Source organism: Fonsecaea erecta (genome assembly GCF_001651985.1).
Source record: "Fonsecaea erecta strain CBS 125763 chromosome Unknown Scaff11, whole genome shotgun sequence".
Taxonomy (NCBI): Eukaryota; Fungi; Ascomycota; class Eurotiomycetes; order Chaetothyriales; family Herpotrichiellaceae; genus Fonsecaea; species Fonsecaea erecta.
The window spans coordinates 889,806-911,913 of NW_017387254.1; the positions used below are offsets into that span (position 1 = coordinate 889,806).

At 52.6% G+C, this 22,108-nt stretch overlaps 7 protein-coding genes across 7 annotated transcripts; 3 read left to right on the plus strand and 4 right to left on the minus strand.

The window, feature by feature from the left end:
- Positions 1-71: 71 nt before the first annotated feature.
- AYL99_10508 (hypothetical protein) lies at positions 72-2,033 on the minus strand (the record flags this gene model as incomplete). Its single annotated transcript, XM_018842014.1, has 2 exons — positions 72-1,677; positions 1,789-2,033. The coding sequence occupies 2 exons, from the start codon at positions 2,031-2,033 to the stop codon at positions 72-74; spliced, it is 1,851 nt and encodes a 616-aa protein (XP_018688902.1).
- A 1,198-nt stretch (positions 2,034-3,231) lies between these two features.
- Positions 3,232-7,872, plus strand: AYL99_10509 (hypothetical protein; the record flags this gene model as incomplete). Its single annotated transcript, XM_018842015.1, has 4 exons — positions 3,232-3,322; positions 3,395-3,605; positions 3,669-6,726; positions 6,781-7,872. The coding sequence occupies 4 exons, from the start codon at positions 3,232-3,234 to the stop codon at positions 7,870-7,872; spliced, it is 4,452 nt and encodes a 1,483-aa protein (XP_018688903.1).
- Positions 7,873-9,502: 1,630 nt separating this feature from the next.
- AYL99_10510 (hypothetical protein) lies at positions 9,503-9,924 on the minus strand (the record flags this gene model as incomplete). Its single annotated transcript, XM_018842016.1, has 2 exons — positions 9,503-9,644; positions 9,875-9,924. 2 exons carry the CDS (start codon positions 9,922-9,924, stop codon positions 9,503-9,505), a joined length of 192 nt encoding a protein of 63 aa, XP_018688904.1.
- A 1,693-nt stretch (positions 9,925-11,617) lies between these two features.
- On the minus strand, positions 11,618-13,794 carry AYL99_10511 (hypothetical protein; the record flags this gene model as incomplete). Its single annotated transcript, XM_018842017.1, has 4 exons — positions 11,618-13,094; positions 13,167-13,279; positions 13,333-13,650; positions 13,705-13,794. The coding sequence occupies 4 exons, from the start codon at positions 13,792-13,794 to the stop codon at positions 11,618-11,620; spliced, it is 1,998 nt and encodes a 665-aa protein (XP_018688905.1).
- A 900-nt stretch (positions 13,795-14,694) lies between these two features.
- On the plus strand, positions 14,695-16,528 carry AYL99_10512 (hypothetical protein; the record flags this gene model as incomplete). Its single annotated transcript, XM_018842018.1, has 3 exons — positions 14,695-14,755; positions 14,806-14,846; positions 15,287-16,528. 3 exons carry the CDS (start codon positions 14,695-14,697, stop codon positions 16,526-16,528), a joined length of 1,344 nt encoding a protein of 447 aa, XP_018688906.1.
- Positions 16,529-19,490: 2,962 nt separating this feature from the next.
- AYL99_10513 (hypothetical protein) lies at positions 19,491-20,765 on the plus strand (the record flags this gene model as incomplete). The annotated part of the gene is made up of 2 exons (XM_018842019.1): positions 19,491-19,997; positions 20,028-20,765. The coding sequence occupies 2 exons, from the start codon at positions 19,491-19,493 to the stop codon at positions 20,763-20,765; spliced, it is 1,245 nt and encodes a 414-aa protein (XP_018688907.1).
- A 48-nt stretch (positions 20,766-20,813) lies between these two features.
- AYL99_10514 (hypothetical protein) lies at positions 20,814-21,804 on the minus strand (the record flags this gene model as incomplete). The annotated part of the gene is made up of 2 exons (XM_018842020.1): positions 20,814-20,974; positions 21,060-21,804. The coding sequence occupies 2 exons, from the start codon at positions 21,802-21,804 to the stop codon at positions 20,814-20,816; spliced, it is 906 nt and encodes a 301-aa protein (XP_018688908.1).
- Between the last annotated feature and the right edge of the window lie 304 nt (positions 21,805-22,108).

Genomic DNA, 22,108 nt, shown 5'->3' on the forward strand with positions numbered 1-22,108 from the left:
GTTCTACAGATATCCTCGCTCGTGTCATTCGTGAGCTCTTCTCAGTCATTGCACGACTAGTTCCAACCATATCAGAATGTCACTTTCCTTTTGACCAACCTCACCCAGCGTCTTCTTCTCCATTCTCCAGTCCTCCCGCGACTTTCCACTCTCGTGGCCTCTTCCCAATCCCTCACTGCACCGCCTTTCCCTTTCTTGTCTCTCTTTTCCCGCTCCTTCTCTCTCTTCTTTCTAGCCTTCTCCTCTTCCTTGGACTGACTCCGCACGCCGACTCTAGGAACATCGTAGTCCCCGTATGCAAGCCACAGATCGTCGTCCCGATTGACACCGGACCCGGGGGGTGGCGGGAGATCCCACACCCACCCTCCAAAGTCGAGATTGATGCTTTCCCTCCGGTTTGTAGAGATTCTCCTCAATCTCGTATCGTCGTCATTTTTGGCGTCGCCATTATCGTGATCTCCAGGCTCGGAGGCTGCTTGAGCTGATACAGGCCCATCAATTCTTTCCGGCTCGCGATGGAGAATATCGTACTCGACGCCCACGACGAGCCTCTCGTTGACCCACTCTCCAGCTTCGAGGTCCAACTCCCACTTTTTCGATGCCCATTCCCATCCCTCGGGCGGCTCAACATCTTCGAAGAATCGGGTGCCTCTGGGCCTGTCGCCTGCGATTCGTGCCGGGGACAGAGGATCGTAGGGTGAAGGCGTGAAGAGATGAGGCTGCCATTCGGCTGCTTGTCCATTAGAAGCAGTAACCGCAAGAGGGCGATGTTGTAGCTCGAAGATCTCGACTTCCCTCGTCTCCGGGGTCGTTGACAGTGTAATCTCAGAAAAGGTGGTGAAAGCAGACTGAATTGCATGTGGCGTGGCCGGGAGGGGGATGCCATGGATGTACTTTTGGTGTTTAAGGTTGGGGTCGTTCAGGGCGAGGCTTGTCTCTTGTTCAGCTCGTTTTTGCATTTTGAATAACCATGCTTGTGCCTGGGGGTGGGAAGACACAATGACAGCCCATCCCAAGACGAGGAATATCAATCGCCAAGGGAGCAGATGCGAGGTAATAAAGGAAAGGGTGGTCAGGATGATCAGATACAGAAACAGTTGGGAGGAAAATTGCTCGTCTGAGAAATTCGTCGCTGGCGTGACATTGGCCACCAGCCAATCGTGCACGTTGCTGAAGTCAGCCATGCAGTTCTGCAGATCACGCATATTGCGGAAGAAGTCTTTCGAGGTTTCAGGCGCGGGTTTTATGACCGTGGCCGGTGCAAGAGCCGGGCCTGTGTATGCTTGATGGTATTCTGTAGTCATGTTGGTGCTACTGTTGTGCACAATTGTTGGCGTTGGAGGCGGTGGATGGCGAGAAGTGAATGCTGGAATCATGATGTAGAACAAAGCTATGGCCAGGGGAACCACGATGAGTAAATACGGGTCGAGACAGATGAAAGAGTAAGTCGCCAGGAAGGATAAGGTGTGTGTCGGCGTCCGCCAGGTGAAGAGGCGGATGAGGCGATTCTGGAAAACGAACACGATGCCGATCCGGGCATTGAAGCGACGGAAGTTATATGTCATTAATGGCAGGCTGAACGCAGGGCGAGAGATATATGCACTTGAAGGAAGGCTGCTTGGGGTGGTCGGGGGGTCATCATCACCATCGTCGGATGGAGCCACTTGTTGAAGGACCCTGGGAGAGATATGTCAACGTTATCATATTACGGTCCATATCCATCGAGACTTCTCACATAGACATGCATAATATGGGGAAATAAAATCCAGCGCCAAGGGAGATGCATACTTTGCAAACAGACGATCCTGGAGAGACATTTTCCCCGCTGAAGGGGGCGCGGTCTCATTTCTCCCAGACTGAGAGGCGGCGCTGGCTTGAAGCTGGGTGTTCAACTGAGTTGGCGGATGCGCCCTCTTGGACTTGGACTTTTGGCTTGCGATATCTGCTTCCGAAGACGAACCATCCATGCCGCCGGCGATGAGCGGGATGGGCTCGTCGCGGTTGGCGAAGGCTTCAGCGGTGTATTCGTCCATGATGAGCGTCCTCTTTTTTGATGCTCACTCTCTCATTGTCGATGATGTAGTAGGATCAAACAGTGGGCAAAATTACATTGCAAAAGGTCGTGCGATATTCGAAGATGGCGACATGGTCGGCGTGTTGAAGTTGGTCGTTGAATGAACATGTGGTAACCTCTCTGGCACGTGATAGTGCCGCCACATGTGGCTCGGCTGTGGCGCGCGGTGCCGGCCCTGCCTCACCCCTGGTGACACAAAACCCGGGTTTGACATTTGTCGCGGCTCCCGGAAAGCCTGCATCCCACTACCCTTGCGTTGTGCAGAGCATCCCGGGGTCTTTCCCACGCTGCTGTGGCTTCATGGATGTGTAGCGAGGCCATTTCGAGGACTTCAATATTAGCCCATGGTCGAGGATCGATTCGAGACGAGATTGCAGAGGTTGATTGCCCTGTGGTCGGCCATACTAGTGGATAGTTTTGTTTGATGGCCAATCTCTGCACCCACCTGGACAGCTAGGGCTGCTAGGCCCCGTTAAACCTCTGCAGTCCACCCAATGCAGGAAAGCCACACCTTATAGTGGGCAATCCGTTTGGCTCCTCCACTGGGGATCGCCCCCCGTAGAACCTTTAGAGACCCTTAGACCCAGCCCAGCTCAGGCACACGGCCACCGTAGCCATGGATGATCCCCCCCCAACCCCTGTCCAGCTCCATTGCTTTTCGCAAGCCCAGAACGGATGGACCTGCGTTGTTTCTTTGTCGAGCCAGGTTTGGGAGGGTCACTTTTTGGCAGTTTGATTATTGTCACCGCAACATCACAGATTTCCCGTGGACCTTACCCTGGATACACAACAGGTCCCCCAGCACCCCTTTGGCATCTGTGTCTTGAAACAGCCCTCAACCGGGGTTCTTTCTTGCTTGTTTTTCTGATCCTATCCCATCTCCTCCGGCACCTCGGAATCCTCCCCTGACGACATTCCAAGCACGCGTCCATCACGCCGAACTGCAGCCCACGTATCTAGTCAGACAGCCTGGTCCACTTTCTCAAGAAGGTCGCGACAGGGTCGGTCTGACTTGCAACTCTGACTGCAAACCAACCTTTACCCTTCCGATGGAATGAGCACCAGGCTGGTGTGGCAATGTCGAGGCTCCAGCATTGAATGACGGGGAAAACTGTATGTAAAAGAGACGGGACAGGGGCAGTGGTACCTCCCTCGCCATGCCTTACCGACAGAATGCATCTGCAACCACACAGCCTAGCAATGTGAAAGCGAGCAATACGAGACCCGACGACCTGGATAGCAGTGGTGGTACGAACTTGATGCGATGCCACTGGATACCTGCAGCAAATGGATCCCAGCTGACTTTGTGTAACGATGCAGTCGCCATCGCAGGAGTCGACACTCTTCCCTCGTCCAAGAAGCAGCCGCCTTCTTCCTTCCCGGCCGCCTCCATGACTGTATCGACGGCGACAACCAAACGCGACTCTGGCGAAAATGCGACTACGACTCGCAGAAGACAGTCGTCCATCCCCAACGCCGCAAAACCCCCGATGGGTCCGCGTCCCTTGGATTATGGGAGTCTGGGGAAGAGGTGGGCGTCGCAGTTTCTATTCATACTGTCATTGAAAGCTAACCCGTGCCTTCTGTGCTCTAGGTCGGCTAGCAGTTCGATAACTCCCCAGTTCAAGTCTGTACGAGGTGCCTCCGCCGTTGCTTCCCATGATCCATACACCAACGAGCTATCCATCAACGACATCTCCAGATTCAGTTTTGCATCTATACAGGCAAAACCTCCGACGCGGGACGACCCTGATGGCTCATTGGACTTCGGGAATTTCCTGGAGCCGACTTTCAATTTCGACGACTTCCAAGACACGATTGTTGGCACCGAACCCAGTCTGAACCATTTCCCTCTCCCCGGTCGGGGGACAACGGTCAAAGCTCCTCCTCCCTCCGATACTTCTGCACCCGATCAAAAGAAGACACTGTCGCAGCCCACGATTCCCATACCATCCCGAAAAGGATCAGGCGTGGTCCCAGTGACCCGTAAGAGTTCCACAGCCTCGAATAATTCGAGGAATTCTGTCAAGTCTGACTCTATGGCCACTGCCACAACGTCAATCCTTCGAGGACGAAGACAGAGCCATTTCCCGCCGAATTCATTCAATAATGCAAATGGTGGTCCTAAGGCGCCGAGAAAGTCGGTGGGCCCTGGGACTTTTGTTGCTCCAGATCATTCAGAGAAGTCAACAGTGAGGAGACGACCCAGCGCAGGGGGTAGAAAGTCCAGTACGGAAGGCGGCAAGAACTTGTCCCTGAAGCAATTGTCTCATCGGGCCGAAGAGAGCGGTGCGGAAGACATAAAACCACAAAGCACAACCAAGTCGAGGGCATCGCTAGCTCCTAAGCGACAGAACTCCAAAGACTTACTCACCCCCTCGAGGACACCAGATCCGTCACGGTCGACTTCTACTGCAACTCACCACACGCCCACGAGAAGGAGTGGAACACCCGGAAGGACAACCACCCCAGGTGGAAATGTTGACCGTAACCGTCGGGTTTCCGTTATGCCTCATCATGCCACTGGGTTGGGGGCCCGTACGGTTAGCCCGACCGATGCTCGCCGCATGAAACGGATGTCCATAGTTCCTCCAGCACCGCCTTTGCCTCAAAGTCGGATCTCCCAAGCTCCCCCAACTCCGCAGCCCGAGCCCATGCCCCAGCTTCCTCAACCCGACTTACAATCTCCTGCCATCCCGAACCGCAAGAGCTTGACGCCGTCTTCTTCAAGGACCACTCCAGATCCCAATCGGAAGTCCTACAGCTCAGGTCAATCTTTATCGTCGAATACCAGTTATAGTTCTGTCCGAAATGCTGTCACAAACCCTGCAAGACTTCCCCAGCCAGTCAGCTCTTCAAGATTGCCCACAGCGAAGCCCCGGCTCGATATTTCCACGACGACAAACTACGAATTGGAAGTTCCGCCTGTCCCAGCAATACCGAAAGCATATGAGTCTCCTGGGAGTGAACTAGATCAGCCATTCTTCTCGGCGAGATCTTCCAGTCTTCCACCGTTTGATGGAGCTATATCTGCGAGTCCCGTGGTATCCACAGTAGCCGATGCTATGAAGGTATTGGAGACACCTCGAGCGCCCAGCAACACCTCACATAATTCGGCATCTCAGCCTCCGCCTCCTCCAGTCGAGCCTGAGCTCAAGCCGAAACCGCAACCGCAACCGCAACCGCAACCACAGCAGCATCCGCAGACCCAGGCCAAACCGAACAAGAAGTCTCTCCACACTCTGAGACTGCCGCCATTAAACCTGTTACCCTTGAGCACACCTACCTCTGCGAAGATCAGGTCGCTAAATGCCAAGTCTGAACTTGGGGAGCCTCCGGTGACACCGCCCGGGATGCGCAACAACATGAAAACGCCGAGCACACCTATGACGGCATCTAAGGCAAGTTTCTTTTCTAGGGGACATAAAGCCGTCGACGAGGGTCCGACAATGCGAAGTAGCACATCGCATCATGCTCTACGGTCAGACGAGTTGCGCCCGCCTAGCGAAATCAGTCCGAGCTTGCCAGTATTCTCCTTTGAATCAGACAAAAATCGCACGATTTCTCCTTTTGTGTCGTCGTCGCTGCCCAAGAGCAATGATGACTTTTCGAATTATATGCGACCCAACTTCATCAACGAGCTAAACAGGAACCCCAGTCAGCCACGACCGAACGGACCTCGTGCACCCAGCTTCTCGGTTACACCGAAAGCCGACGTTCAAGTCGTCCCAAGTCCAGCAGAAAAACAAAGCGAGAGCGAACCAGTCTTCTCCACAACATCACTCAGGAGGAAATTGAGTCGGAAACGGAGCGAGTCAAAGTTGCCAGAACCGGCGACGCAGGATGATGACTTGTCCAAATATGACAACATGCCTCCACCAAAGCTTCCAGCCTCCGCAAGTTGGACAAATACTCAAACTGGTGCCGCTAGCCCTCAACGGCCGTCCTATCTTAGGTCTAGGAGACAGACATCTACTTCAAGTACAAATAACGGCCCCGAGAGACAAGCAAGCTTCGACAATACTGCATCAAATGGTCGTCCTTCACTTGATTCTGGGAGGGTTCTTATGGTTAACTCGAACCGGTCGGGATCCGTGGCATCCAGCGCGCCTAATCCTGTTGCTCACAAACCTGCACAACAACGACAACAAGAACAGTCCCTGGATCGCGACGATCTGGTTGCGGAGGATGAAATGAAGAAGCTTGCTTCGAAGAGAAAGGATTTCGAGTCTGCCGCAAGGGAGTTGGACAGCCTTCGAGCCAGAGCCAAACCCGCTACTCGCATGTCCCACGTCACAGCTTCTCGCATTTTTGACCTAAATATCTTTGAGCGAGGTGAGATTGTTGATTTCGCGGATGTCTATTTTACAGGGACTCTAAATGCCCGGAAAATCGTGGGAGATCCTGGATCAGCTTCTACGAATTTCGGATATGATGATGAACGCGGAGATTACAACATCGTCGAAGGAGACCATCTGGCCTACCGATACGAGGTTGTTGACCTTCTCGGGAAAGGCAGTTTCGGCCAAGTCGTGCGCTGTGTCGATCACAAGACTGGGATTCTTGTTGCAGTAAAGATCATTCGAAACAAGAAGAGATTTCACCAGCAGGCTCTCGTCGAGGTCAATATATTACAAAAGCTCAAGGAATGGGTAAGTCGAGAGGGCGGAAGGTTTAGACACTTGGAATTGCTAACCCGACGCCAGGATCCTCACAAAAAGCATAGCGTTGTCAATTTTGACCAAAGCTTTTATTTCCGTGGCCACCTTTGCATCTCCACCGATCTCCTGGGCATGAACCTGTACGAATTCATCAAAGCGCACGATTTCCGAGGTTTCTCACTTAAACTGATTCGACGATTCACGAAACAACTTCTCCAGTGCCTAGTCCTTCTGCAACATCACAAGGTCATTCATTGTGATCTCAAACCGGAAAATATTCTCCTCGCGCATCCCGTTCATTCTGAAATCAAAGTGATTGATTTTGGTTCGAGTTGCTTTGAGCACGAGAAGGTATACACCTATATCCAATCCCGGTTCTATCGGTCGCCTGAAGTTATTCTGGGCATGTCTTACGGCATGCCCATCGACATGTGGAGCGTCGGCTGCATCCTGGCAGAGCTCTACACCGGCTACCCAATCTTCCCGGGTGAGAACGAGCAGGAGCAGCTGGCTTGTATTATGGAAGTCTTCGGGCCGCCGGAAAAGCATCTTATCGAGAAGAGTAGCCGGAAGAAGCTCTTCTTTGATTCGATGGGTAAACCTCGCTTGACGGTCTCTTCTAAGGGAAAGAGAAGGCGACCGAGCTCCAAAGACTTACGACAGGTCTTGAGATGTGACGACGAAGCATTCCTGGATTTCATTACTAAGTGTTTGAAATGGGATCCGACACGAAGAATGACTCCTCACGAGGCGAACAAGCATGAATTTATAACTGGGGTGAAAATGAGCTCGAGCGCGAACAGGAGAAACACCCAATCTGCCGTTAACTCCCCGGTTAAGAGAGGGAACTCGTTGACAACCGCCATGGGCGCCCGACCGCTGCCACAACCTCCCACGACGCTGAAAGCGCCAATCTCGAACCGACAGGAGGCTTCACCAAACAAAGCGGGACCGCGGCGTCAATCAACCATGCCTGGGACCTTTCAAGGCGCAGCACAGGCCAAGCGTGCGTCGCACGCAGCCATGACTTCGTCGGCGTCAAATCCGAATCTCTCGAGGCTGACTGTCGGTCAAAGGACCATGAGTAATCGATCTGATTTAGCCGCTGCTGCCGCCGCTGCCAGCCTGGTGAAGTAATGATGTGATTTTGAGTGGCTATCCTGGAACCACGTGCCTTTTGTTGCTGATGGATGTTGCCTCTTTCTCGATCATGTGGTGCGGCCAGGACGGGAGACGCGGATGAAGACGAATTTCTTACTATCATTAATGAACATATAAAAGCCTTTAGCATAGCACCAAGCATTGGGGATGGACCTGGACCGGACACAGGATGACGACGGATCCGGACATCGGCGCCTGGCATCGCTATGAATTGGGATGGCTCCCGCAGAACATTTGCTGAGACTTTAATATTGTATACCACGAATGAATCCGAATCGTTGGGTGTGTCGGGTCAAGTATTCTCCGCCTGCTCGATCTTGGGTCGTAGTATATCACCACTGCAAGCCGACCTTTGGATGATTGGAATTCCACAGCTCAACAGGCTACCGCCTGCTTTTTGATCGCCCCGTTGGACTCGATAAAGCAGAGACTTGGAGGCCGGGGGGGATGAAGTTGGGTGAAATCGACCTCAATTTCTGGTGTATATATGTATACCGTTCGGAGTCCGCATGGAGGACGGACGGTACAAGCCATTTCAGCCGTTTAAAGTAACCATAACAAAGGGACAACATCTATGGTACACTTTGATCGCGAATCGCAGCATGGGGGCGATTGACAAGACTCTACTCCGTACTCGTGCCGAACCACTTTCCAGGGACAGGGGGTTGGTCACGCACGCATGGAATGAATGTCGCGGGGACGAAAGAAGTATGAATGAATGTCTCAGGCACCTGACAGTGGCGCAGCCTCAGATCCAGGCAGGTACTAGATACTCCTATTACAACAAATGGTTCTTGGTTGGGCATCTCGTATTCGGAGCCATTCATCGGATAGAGAGTATGTCCATTGAAAAAGCGACGGGGTAATATTTTTGCGAAGAAAGAAAAAAGAACGCGCCATCAGAAACACTGAAGTTATGGGATCTGAAAAGAGGATGTTTGATATTGAACGCATGCATTAGCTGAACTGCTGAGAAACACTCGTTGTAAACGGAGTCCCCCCATTCCCTTTTGCGCTTCATCCCCGTTTCTGCTCAAAGCAGAGGAAGAGCCGCAGTGTGGGCAGGAAGAAACAGCCCACCCGCATAAAAGGAAATTAGAGGTAAAAACTCATGGCAGCCGCAGACCGCTTTTCTCGTCTCCCACTCCACTGTGTATGTACCGTGCCATATCCCCCTTCGCCGTCAGAAGAGTCATTCGTCGTTGGATTTGTTTGATCCGCAGCAGACAGACCCATGCATTGATTGCTGTATGATTCATATTCTGGTATGCGTCGTGTCTCACGGTGTGGCGGATGCGAATGAAAGAGTGAAAATCAGGGTGAGAGTTTCTCGCTGTCAAAGTACCCGGACTTCCGCGTCATTGTTTGTCTTTCCCCTTTCTATCTTTGCATTCCACCGTCCTGTGCTCTTCTCCAATCGTCGCCGCTCAGCAGCATTCGGCAAAGCATTCGCAGCAGTCCGCGCAGCATTCACATCCTTCCTCGCAGACGAAGCAGCAGCAGAGGGCAGCGAGACTATGCAGACAGTGTTAGCCTCAATGTGATCCTTAATGCGCTTGTTTCTAGCGCCACCGCGGCTTGAGCACAGGGGTAATTATGATGTTTCTTACCAAGCGCTCAAACATCCACGGTCTTGTCGTTGCGCGGGTTGTGGCGGAGGGTAGTTTTGAGGCTGTTGATACGGCATACCACCTTGCGGAGGATAGTAACCTTGTGGAGGACCTTGAGGGGGGTAGCCTCCGCCGTAGCTGTGACAGAACAAGATGTCAGTTGAGACTGCGTTAAAAGAAAACAATGGTGATGGAAGAAGTGCGGTGCCAGTGCGGTGACAGCGCGGTGAGAGTGCTGACACAGAGAAAGGGCAAGCAGCTGCTCATGTGCTTTTTGTGCTCTTCCGTTGATCCGTGTCAAGGGGGCGACACGCAAGGCAACGGAGTGTGCTGTTGGTCGGATCGGACTTGGGCTCTGGACAACTCACCTCTGCGGAGGGTATTGAGGACCACCTTGGTAGTATTGTTGGCTTGACATTGTGACGGTGAGGTAGGTGTATAGTCAGAGACTGAGGAAAGACAAAGAGAGAGGATGGATTGACAAGCGTGTGATGATTGCGAGGACTGAAGTTGGATGCTGATCGATGATTGAATTCAATCCAGTTGATTGAGGTGGGAGGTGGAAAGAAGGAGTGAGTTGGAGATAAAGAGGGTCTCGGTCCTTTGAGTTCCAGTCGATGCCCAGCAGTGGCTGTCCGGAGGGGAGGCGGGCACGAGTTGCTTGATGGAAAAGCTTGGAAGCCTGGGTGAGTGCCGAGCCTAGTGGGCCTATAAGGTTACTCGATAGTAGCCTAGAGAAACGAAAGTCTGGGGGGGAGGTTGGCTCTGTTTAATTATTAGGGTGGCTGGCGCGTTGCACGTTTGTTGTCACTGAACTTGTCTGAGAAATTGTATTATGTGAAGCGAGAAAACAAATCTTCCTGCAAGTACCTTTTCTGATATACTCGGTGCCCCCTATCACTTTCTTAGATCCGCCTCCCCAGCAGCGATTGCGCATTGGATCGACTTTCTGTTGCGCAACCCGCCCAGGCGCAGCTGAACCAAGGACATTGTGAATGGTGACGGCCTGTCTCCGGACCATTCTCCAGCACCTATCATCCACCTGTTCCACCCAATTTCCTTCACCTCTCCGTCGGCTGACTGCTCAGCCACACCTGGAGATCGAATGGACAGCTGAGACTCGGCCAATGAGTCGTGCAGGCGTCGCTGCTGTACTGTACAGCCACTTTGGTCGCCACACCTGAGCCGATTCAGATCGTGCACATGTCCCGTGTGTTGGCCACGAATCCACTGCGCCTCGAACGAGCGGTCATGACGAACTCGAAAAGAATCTGAGTCACATGCTTTGTTGCGAGACGGAAGCTAAAGACCGTACTGCAAAGATGTCAAGGAAACCTACATAATGGGACCAGTATTCGTCGGCACATCGTCTCGCATCAAGAGGGCCGTGATACCGCATCCTCAACAGCTGCTACCCTGGCACCGTACGAGGCCTTTCATGCCTTGATACATGCTGCAGGTCAAGAAGAAGAGCTGAGAGGACATGCATCGAGTAGACGGACTTAGTAGCGGCGCTGCCGCACCGTCGTAGGTGACTTTGACGTTGACTGATTCTGTGTACGGTTTGCCAATCATGGCCCTGATACCATCAACTGGCTAAGTCCTGCTAAAGCTCACGGTTTTCCGACGTGATATCTCCGTGTTCGATTCCTGAGTGTCACTCTTGAGATAATCGTCTCTGCTTTTATCTTTGGCGAACGTGGGAATTCGGAGACTCTGTGAATGGACCAGACGTTCATGTGCCAGAACGAACTGGCCGTGACAGTAAGACGGAGACAGACTGCTGGAATACAGCGAAAGCGAAATAGACTTTATGTGGTAGGTGAATAAGAATGTCTCTTTTCCGTCACTCGGCCTAGAACTCATTCAGGCGCGGCGGCGGAACGTGACTATGTAAAGTGGGTATCTTTGTGCTCCGTATCAGAATGCCCATTTTAATGACGATATGTTGTATCGTGTACCGTGCAGTGCAATCCATAGTTGCCTGCGACGGGCCCGATATTGTCCATTTCCCGCAGCATAGCAACGTGAAAGGAACATGGCGAGGCAACGTAAGAACGTAGTTGTTGGGAGCGTTGAAAACCAGACTGGAGAAACCCTTTTCGCAGGGACTACATTGTCGCCTGCCTTTGCATAACAGATGCGACGCCCAGAGGGTCAGGTGTCGCTGCCGGAAGTCCCAATGTGCGATTGCTTCGGGATACCCCTGCCGGGCGAAGTGGTGCAGGCATTGGACTAGGTCGCGTGGGTGGTTGCGGTGAGGCAGATGGCTGGCGTATTTGACTGGGTATTGGCGTCGACATCGAGGAGACAGGCACGATAGGACTGCACGTGGTATTCTCCGGACCCGTAGTCTGGATGGTGATTGACGGCCGCGCGTGGGGCAAAATCGGGCTCATATCCGGTGTCGTGGCGTCTTGGTCGAGTAATGGACGCAGACGGCGATTGCTGGCAGGGTTTGCCGGTTGACGCCGTTTCGCTTCCTCCAGGAGCGAGGCGATCTCTAGATGATTTCTATCTCGGGCTTCCTCGGAAGCAAATCTGCCTCTACTTCTCCAAGCAGGCCAGGCGCCCTTTTCCAGGAGCAGGGAGACCACTTCCAGGTGTCCACTGGCGGCAGCAGAATGAAGAGGAGAGCAAATCATATCTGGGTCGTCGTTGGGGTCATGGCCGTTTTCGAGGAGATATTTCACAATCTCCATGGAACCTCCACCACAAGCGATGCTCAGCAAGGTCCGACCAACGACATCCTGCACGATGATGGGAGCTCCAGCCTCGACAAGTCGCATGAACAAATCAGCGTTCGCTGTATGAGCTGCAATACAGACGGCCGTTAGATTGAAGATGTCGCGTGATTTGAGCAAATCGGGCTGCTGCTGCAGAACAAGCTCCAGAAGGTGCGAGTCCGAGGTCTCTACAGCCAGATGCAACACACGCCGCCTCAAGATGTCACACTGTGAGAGGTCATTCTCTGGTCGGCTGACCAGAGCGTGTGCTGCTGCCGCTCGGTTGGCCAACGCAGCCGCATGCGCGGCTGGGAATTTTGTGTTTGCTGGATCGGGAAGATGGGTTGGAAAATCGTACAGATCCCTGAACTTCAGAAACATCTCAGTCGTCGATATGGAGCCTTCGAGGAATGAATCAACCTCCGTTGTCAGAGGCACGCCTGACAATTCGGCGTGGCGGCGGCGGTACCTATGCGCTGCCGGTGTGTCGCCATCATTCGCGTAAAGACTGGATAGCCGGTCCAATACAATACGATACAGCTTCACAAAAGACTCCTTCAAGCTGTGGGCCTGCTTGCCGTTCACGATTGTATTGTGGTGATATGAGTGATAGGTCTCCCCATTTTCATAGAGCTGATGCAGGATGATCTTAGTCTCCAGAGGGGGAGCTTCCTCCAGCCGCTCGAGGATCGACTCGAAGACGCCGATAAATTGGATGGAAATGATATGCAGCACCGTTGAAATTGCAGCTTGGACATCGTCGTACTGAGCAAAGCGAATGGGAGGGTTGATGGAGATGGCGGCTCGTTTCCTGAGGAGCAGTTGGTGGAAGAGCTCGAGAAGGTGCCCAAGGATGATGAATCTGGAGAGCAGTCAGAAGAAGTGGGTGACCTCGAGGGACTGGCCCCAGGCATGTGGGTTGGAGACGACGTACTTGGTGTCGATGATCTTTTGAGTTCGGAACCAAGAGATGCCTGGGGCGATATTATAGGCATCACTGGCACCCATGGAGAAGTAGGGGTCGGGGGACGGGGGACGGGGGACGGGCTGCTGATTGAACAGCGCTCCAGGGGGAGTTGCGAGGGAGGGACCGAACCGACCTCGCCTATTCCACCCCCAGCATCATTTAATAAGCTGGTGAAGATTATGTTTTCGGCATGTTGTGTACCCGTAGCAACCGCATTCTGCAGCGCTTCATCCGTGTGCACCTCCAGATTTGTGTGACCCAGATCTTGGTCTATTTCGCGCAGAATCTCCTGCGATATTACCTGCTGCGCCCATATGTCCTCGACACCCGTCGATGTGGGAGAAATACCGCTCCCACGGCGCCTGGTGCTGCAGTTGGGACCACAGGTCTGTCCCCCATGGATGCAGCCGTTACATCTTTGGCCTGGCCATCGTCGCGTCTCAGGCAGACACTGCTGACGGTGAGTTTGCTAAACGGACCTACAGGTCATAGATGGTCAAGCTACCTTGATCTTCTTCCGTCGACATTCGTCGCATTTCTTGTGAACTCGGTTTGGGGCCCGCCTCGGGGTCGAGGGAAGGAGTTGATCAGCCATGTTGGCGATTTTCTACATTTCAGCGATCGAGGGCCGGGTTCACGAGGTTCCAGGTTTCGAAGATAGTGTTTCAAGATGATCAAATCTTCGAATGGTGAGGAGGAGGCGCACCGTACAGGGAAGGGGTGTGTTGTGGATAGGAAGTTGAATCCTATCTGCTGTGCAAGAACGCTTGAGGAAGGACGCACGCATTTGGGCTGATCACGCTCAACCCGCTCGCCTCGCCTCGCATCGCCTTCGCACGCTCGCACGCCAGCAACCGCTTACGACTCGGTTGCCTTTGCGAACCGCTTCCGCAAGGCGGCCTTCACCTTAAAAAAATGCAGGCGATCGGGCAGCGCTTGGAGAACCCCACGCTGGCGCGAAATCCTATCAGACCCGATGACCGAGAAACACTTATCCTAATCATGACAAGCGCCGCATATTGCGCAAGCGGTTCGTTCGCAAGCTACCGCACGCAATCGCAAGACTGGCGAGCACGGTGCCTCTCCGCATGACTTCCGTCACCTATCCAGCCTCGTCTTCTTTGGAGAGCTCCATTTGACACCGTCGACTGGCGCCATGACGCCTTTGGGGACGCCAGGGCGCATATCTGAATCAGTATGGCTAGAACGCGCTGTCAAAGCATGCTTTGCATTGCCTTTCTTGTCCAGGCAGCCAGACACTTCTGAGAAGAACATGTCTGTGGGGATCAGACGACGTCTGCTTCACTGCCGAGTTCCCATTCGCATGCAGGATAGAATCGCGCTAGGCATGATCTGAACCACTATTCGCAGTCTTAGCGAGTCCTGGTGAGTCCTATATCCTCAAGATTTCTCCAATTCGGATCCTCGGAGAGTCTGGTACAGGAACTGTGTGTCAGTAACTGTGCAATCGTACTGGTAGTGTTGCAAATGCAGCATGGAGCCATTTGATATATCGAAGCAGACTCTGATTATGAGCGTCGACTTTGGGACGACTTGTATGTTTCGCTCACAATGCCCTGAAGTCTCAACTTCTAACAACCTTTAGGGTCAGGGGTTTGCTTTGACAGTGTCTCTGCGGAGCGGGCGGTACGTCGGACTGAAATGTGGCATCATCATCAAAATCGCAGTTTGGAGTTATACCGCGCCGAGGGTGAAAGGGGGGACAGCTTTGTTGATACATATTTCACGGAAGCAAACTCCCCAATGGGACAATCGCTGCTGTACTGCGGGTCAAAGAATGGGAATCAGGCATTTCGAGAGGTATGGTCGGTTTCCAGCCTCCTTTTGCCAGAAAGCTGAAGTTATTCGCTCTACAGTACCAAAAGACGCAAGAAACCATCGCTCAGTGCTTTCGCTGCTCTTGGAGGGGCACAATTCAACTCCAGGCAGAAGATCTCGAGCCTTTTCATACATGGCTGTCGTGGAACTTATCTCAAGGTAATTTCGCAACTTCCTATTGTCAGTTCGTGCTAAATCGCTGAGGCACCCGCCTGTCATGCGATCATGAACTCGAGCAGACATCACAGCTCGACAAGCCTGAATTGCATCGGCTGCACTCGCAGCTATATCATTGGCTGTGCAACAAGAACGACTGGGAAAGCTCTCTCTTGATGCAGATACTTTACGGCTTGGCCTCAACTCATCGAAATTTACAAATCAGCGAATTGGCCTCTTTGGTGGCGGCGGCCTGCGGAAATTGGCAGAAGGACCTGACGGCAGATTGGGACACGTTGATGGCGACAGGGTGCCATTCAAGTCAGGTACAAGCTAATTTCCTGCTTGACTCGTTAGCAGATGTTCTTGCCAAAACCGAGAACGGAGATATTGACTTTCGAGAGCCCAGGATGCGAGGATTTCTTCTAAGAACAAAGCCAGCTGAATTGGGATTTTCCCAACTTATGCTAGGAGATGAATTTCTGGCTGTCACATCTGTCTTGAGCCTGGGGCGAATCACCGAGGAGATATTCTTACGCCCCTGGGCCCTGTTCAGGAAGTCTAAAAATCTTCTCCTTGAAAAGTGTCCATTCTGGTATTACGCTGCGCGGTTCTGGGACATACACTATCGGAATGCAGAGAATACCAGTGTAGTTGCGACCAGTTTGATGGGCAAGGCTTTGCAAGCGGCTTTGGCCAACGAGGCGAAACGGAATCCGGAATCTTTTCGTTATGAGCAACATCGACGAGTTCTCGACTTGTCTCTGACATATAGCAGGAAGAACGGCTTCGAAGTCCTTGCAAAAAGGTCGGCGAGAATGGGAGGTGAGGAGGTGAAGGAAGAAATTATTCTACAAAACTGTGGTCAGGTTTTGAACCAGAGAAGTCAGCTCGATGCCACGGGTCTCCAGGTTAAGACTCTGCCACTCCTGGATATGCGTCTGGAAAATGGACTTCGACATCGTAAGGCTAAAGAAGGAGCAAAACAAGCGGCACAACGATCAGTCTCAGGACAGCGGACCAACACCGAGCTGAGCCAACTACAGCACGCTGGAGACTATGCACACAACAACTTTCCGTCCCCGGTAGAACAGAAGCTTTTGGATCCAGATGCAATGACAATCGCCTCCAAGCTCATCTCGAGGAAAATTTGCAGCGAAGATCAATCGTGCGAACGACAATTCGCGGACCTGAAGATCAACAGCCCTGAAGACGAAACTGAGCAGATGTATTCCTCCACTTCTACGATTTGTGGTGATTGGGAAGAATCCCATTGCTTTGACCACAACGATCTCGAAGATTGGGAATTCTTACACAAGAGCAGAATATCATGATGCCTACGATCTATTTGATCCAATATACGTGTGACGAATCTCAGCAACTATCTTTTGCCAGTGCAGATCTTTGGACCTCGCGTCATGTAACAGGAAATGTGCGAAGTCAGCTACTTGGAGCTGTCGAAGGCCGCAGCTTTTTCGATTCAGGAGGGTATTTTTGCAATGGGTGCATCGGCAGGTCCATTATGATTCCCCAGTCAAATACAAGAGAATTTTACCTTCTGAAGTAGACTTCAATCGCGCTTTTTCCATGATGCATGCTACAGGAGAAGCGACTCGAGGTTGAAGTCTGGACTGAAAGTAATTCCTCACTCATGCTACCTACGTTCTTTACCCTGGCCATCGACACGGTAGTGTCTGAAGGGTAGGGGGGTGACTTCACTTCCAACCCGTTCTTCGATTGAAGGCGGGAAAGTGCCAGGACAAGGTCCGCTCAGCTGATCAGCCGTGAGCTATCGTCCTTTGGAGTGCTCAATCTAAGCGAAATGGGTACGTACACAGCGATCAATATATGATAGGCCTAAGCGTGCTTGCGGCGACGCGAATAATAGCTTTCGCACGCGAATTCCATACCGCATCGCATCCGCCGCGTCTAATCCTGCAAACAAGGAGGTGGGAGGTACGAGTCACCCTCTCTAGCAAGTTCGAGACTTTCATTTCGCAGGCTATGCTTGCTTGCGCGCATGCCTGGCTACCTCCCTGGCACCATGCCGTTGCCGCTATGCGTGCGGCCTCATGCGTGACAATAAGCGGCACGGGTGCTTAAATAGTTCTTTGATGCCCACGGATGTGGAACTACTCGAAATATTATTCCGATCCTTTTGGGTAAAAGAGGAAGGGAAAAAAAAGGAAGGGTCAGCTGAGAGAGCCCATTTCGCACACATTCGTCCATCCTCCCTTTCAAAATATCACCAGACTCATAAGACAGTATGGCTCCACAACGCCATGATCGGTCGACACAAGGACACGACCTCAGCATCCCTCTCCGCTTCGTCCTGGATTGCAACTCGTGTCTTCCCACATCCCACCGTCATGAAAAATGCTGGTGCCCACGACCCTCAGTTCTCTCTTTGAGACACGACGAGTTCAGTCAAGCTCAAGGTAGGTGCTTGCTAAGTCTCCTCTAATACCTCTGTGTGACTTGACCTCTGAACGAGTATCGAAAAGGGTCGTCGTCACTTGACGTTCAAACGAGCATACCGAGCCATAGAGAGGCCGAGGACAGTGATATCGACCTCGACGACATGGAATGCTGCCATTGGGCCCCTGCTAAAGATACATACCGGGAAGAAGCTTCAGGTCAGCCGACAAAGCCGACGTGGCCGGAGGAAGAACTGTTAGGATTCGGCGCACAGTTTGACCTGGATGTGAGAGATCAAGAGGAATGTTGTCGCGGGGCTGCTTGGCGCGCGTATGCCCAGAAAGGCGATAGGATACGTCGCTGCACTGCTCTGAGGTAGTGAAACTCGAACAAAAATATATTCTATACATACGAGGTACACCTTACCTTTCCCTGCCCCACAGAAACAAAGCCTAGGACGCTAAGAGCAGACAGAACAAAGCCCAACTTCGAGCTTGGGACAACATCACCTGGCGTTTCTTGACCAGTTCTTTCGACAGTTTCGGAGCAATGCACAGGTCGTTCAAATGGAGACTGGAGTGCCTGGACGGTGCCCCCTGCTGTCCATAGAAACTTCTATTGCTGTAGACGCCATTCTGTTGTGGATCGAGGACAGGCGGTCCTTGAGAGAGAGGCTCGATGGTCACATCTTGGGGGGTTTGACACGCATAAACGAGGGAAATATGTATAAGTGAGGGAGCATTACTGGTAATAGGACGAGCAGCACTCAGATCCGAAACAGGCAGGTGGACCTTGCTCCGTGCCAATCAAACCTCGTCTTCCGTTCATCCCCCCTAAACTGAATTTTTCGAAGGCGTCTAAACATTTTCTACGCTCTAATATTCTCTATAAGTTCTGGAAGCCCAAGTCGATACAAAACTTCCTCAACGAAGTGGATACACCACGGGACAACAAGACCGACGTTGCCGTCGGTACATCTGTCGTGCCACGATGCTGTATGTACGGTCGTTGCAGGCTCAAGACATGAATGCCAAAGGTATGATCGAGTAAGCAGTCCAGATTTTTTAATGTGTTTTCGAAGCATGAGAAGAAAGATGCAGCAACACTGAGCATGGCGGACGCGGAGAGTTTGGTTTCGTACCGCTTCATATAACCATTGCCACCTTTTGGCAATGAACTCGGGATGTGAAGGAAAGCTGCCCTAAACAAAGGCGACAATGATGGCTTGGTCGGTCTCCGAATCTCTGCATCTCCGTGACCGTTTTAGACGCTGTTTTGAGCCGAACTTCATGAGCAACGGCCAATTCACTTACAGACTACCGAGTTTGAGCCTCGGTGCAAACCCATGTCTAGATCTACCAACCAGCCTGAGGTCTACCAATTGCCACCAAGCACGTGTGGAAAAAAGCGCTATGAGAGTCCTGACTTTTCATTGGTTTATAAGAGGCCTAAAAAGTGCATGTAAAGGACAGCTACTACTTAGCGAGGGAGGAGAGGGTGCATGTACGAGGTTGGAGCACGGTTGACTCGACGCTGCAGGTTTCAACCCGCCTTGCGAAGGTTTCGCGCTACAGCTCAGCTACTCCGACGGTCATCTGCAGCTGCTCAATTGGGCTTCGCTTGTGAGTTTTCGCCAAATCTGGACCTCAGCCTCATCCTACATCTTGCGTCCCATGCCGCAAAAAGTGATAGTGTCGGGCCCCACGATTCTTTCTTCTTGCCGAGATGCTAGCGCTAGCGATTATGCTGCTGCCTTCAGACAAGTCGCTCCACGATCAGGCTGAGACATGTCTAGGCATTTAAAGAAGCGTTCATGGATCAATTCGGGCCTCTGCCTCCCCTGCCGTCTGCGATCTTTTTCTGAGCCAATTCACTATCATGGCATTGATCACGCTCATGTCTTTAATCTTGCTGTCGGCGCTTGCCCTCCAGTCCGTATCCTGCTTTAGTTTCAACAATAAGCCACAAGACACGAAGACTTTCCCCCGAGCGACGCCGGTAAGGCTGAATGCCGTGCGTAAGCCGGTGCCTCGAAATCCTCGTCGAGCTTACCCTCTGGTGAGCAAGGATGAGCTTTATTTCTCCATTGAAGTCACCCTCGGCGGCCAATCTGTATATCTCGAAGTCGACACAGGCAGCTCCAACATCTGGGCTATCGAAAAGGGCTATATCTGCCAGCCGGGATGGTCTTGTGACTATGGCACAGGCATTCAACTAAACAGCAATTTTGAACAGCTTCCAGATGAGACTTTTGTTACCGGCTATGCAGACACTCAGGGTGCGAGTGGAATCATGGTCAACACGAGTGTTGAAGTCGCGGGGATACTGATTCCGGAACAGCGAGTCGGCCTGGCAACATCGGCAAGCAATGAGACTCACTTTGTCGTAAGATGACGGCTAACTGTCCATCCCTAGCTGTACACCGTCGGAGACGGGGTCATATCTGGGTATCTTGGGCTGGCGTATCCCATCCTGACCTCGGAGACTGATGATGGGTTCGCTCAGCATTACTCTTCGGTCCCGAACACCATCTTCCAGGAAGGCCTCGCGGATCCCATATTCGCCCTTGCCATCTCACGGGATGCTTCGAACACCGGATTCGGGGGATACATGACCATTGGCGGAGTGCCTGATCTGTCGGATGCTGCTGTGAACGCGGTTCTGCCTTACGGTTCCGCCCCCATTGTAATAAATCCAGTTGTTGACGCAAGCCAAGTGACAGACTACGCCATTTACGTTGATGCTCTTGGATGGTCCAGCCCCTCAGGAACAGGTAGCGGAGAGGACAGTGCGTCAGTCCTTTACATAGTCGACTCCGGCACGACGATTACACACGTTCCTGATGCGGATGCGGCTTCTATCAACGCCCTCTTTAACCCTCCGGCCACGCAAGATGACAATGGAAACTATCTCGTGCTGTGCGACGCCAAGGCGCCGGACATATACATTACTGTTGGCGGCGTGAAGCTGCCAATCAACCCTGTTGACCTCATTCTTCCCGGAACCGGCACGTGCTACTCGAGTATTCAGGGACTCCTCAAGACATTTCCAGCCGGCATTATCGGGGATACCATGCTGCGTAGTCTGCTGGCCGTCTTTGACTGGGGTGAGCAGATGGTCCATTTGGCAAGCAGGCCGGAATACGAATCTTGATATGGTGGCTCTATTGAGAACCCTAGGAGTATTCAATACATGAAACCGTCACAGTCCATCTACCTTCAGCCTTAGTAGATCTTGTTCCAAAATCTCTGCCTTTCGTTGCTGCAGCTCTTCCACGTCCCAATTCGACCACAAGAACCTCCCTTTGGTGAAGTCAGCCTCGTCGCTGGCAAGCCACACAGCAAAGTGTGCCGGAAGGTCGACTGGAGACCGAAAAAGAGATGAGCTGTCAGCACGCACCAAGCGCGAGAGGGTCAGAAGTAGGCTGTTAGGTCCAGCAGTACTCACCATGGTCGAGTGAAAACTCCAACGTCCCCGACTTCGCCGACATGGGCGAGACCACCAGGCCCGGGTGGATGTTCACCACCCGCAGCCACGGCTCTTCCTCCTGGAGGACCTCCATGGCGCGTGTGATGGCCAATTTGGAGCCGCTGTACGGACTTTGCTTGTTGACGTAGCCTTGTCGGATCCCCCAGTGCGCCAGCACGCTGGAGAGATTGATCAATACAGGTTGGGGCGTGATATTGCCATTAGAGCACTGTGGTGGCGGTGCTGCTCTACGCACGAACTCTTGAGAGACGATGAAGCTGCCCTTGACGTTGATTTCGAAGCTCTTCCACCACTCGTCCAGGTCGGCGTCCCGATAGAGCGCAGCGGAGGACTGGTAGCCCGCGTTGTTGACCAAGACGTCCAACCTCCCTCCCGCGGCCGACGCAATCGCAGAGAAGGCCTCCCTGACGGCATTCTGGTCCGTAATGTCGACGGGGAACAGATGGAGAGCTGTGGACCGGCATTCTGTATTCTGTTCGATCTCGGATCTGGCCCGTTCCAAGTTTCCCCCGTCGAGATCAAGCATCGCCACGTGTTTGGCCCCCGCACGCGCAAACGCGACGCAGATCGCCTGGCCTATCCGACCTGCTGCGCCAGTGACGAGGACGGTCTTTCCAGCCGCCGATAGCTCGGGTCGCGTGGGCGATATGGCCGGGTAGGGCTCCCGGTGGAATGTTTTTGTGAAGGATGGGAGGTTTGCCATGGTATAAGATCCGCTTATATTCGTTGGATCTGATAAGTGAATGTCCTTTGGTAGGCGCTAGGAGGCAGGGCTGTTTCTGTTATGAAAGGTTCTTTGAAAGTTCTCTCATCGTGAGTGCCAAAATAAGCTGAGAAATAGTCAATATACATGCCACCTGGGTCAAAACATTGAATAACATAGTATAACAGCGTTGCAGGACAATATGGTATAATCGAAACCCAGCATCTGCCATGGCTGGGATGCGACGAGTCTTCCGGCTTCGCTGAATGCCGTCCCTCCCCGGCCTTCAACTTACCGAATGAAC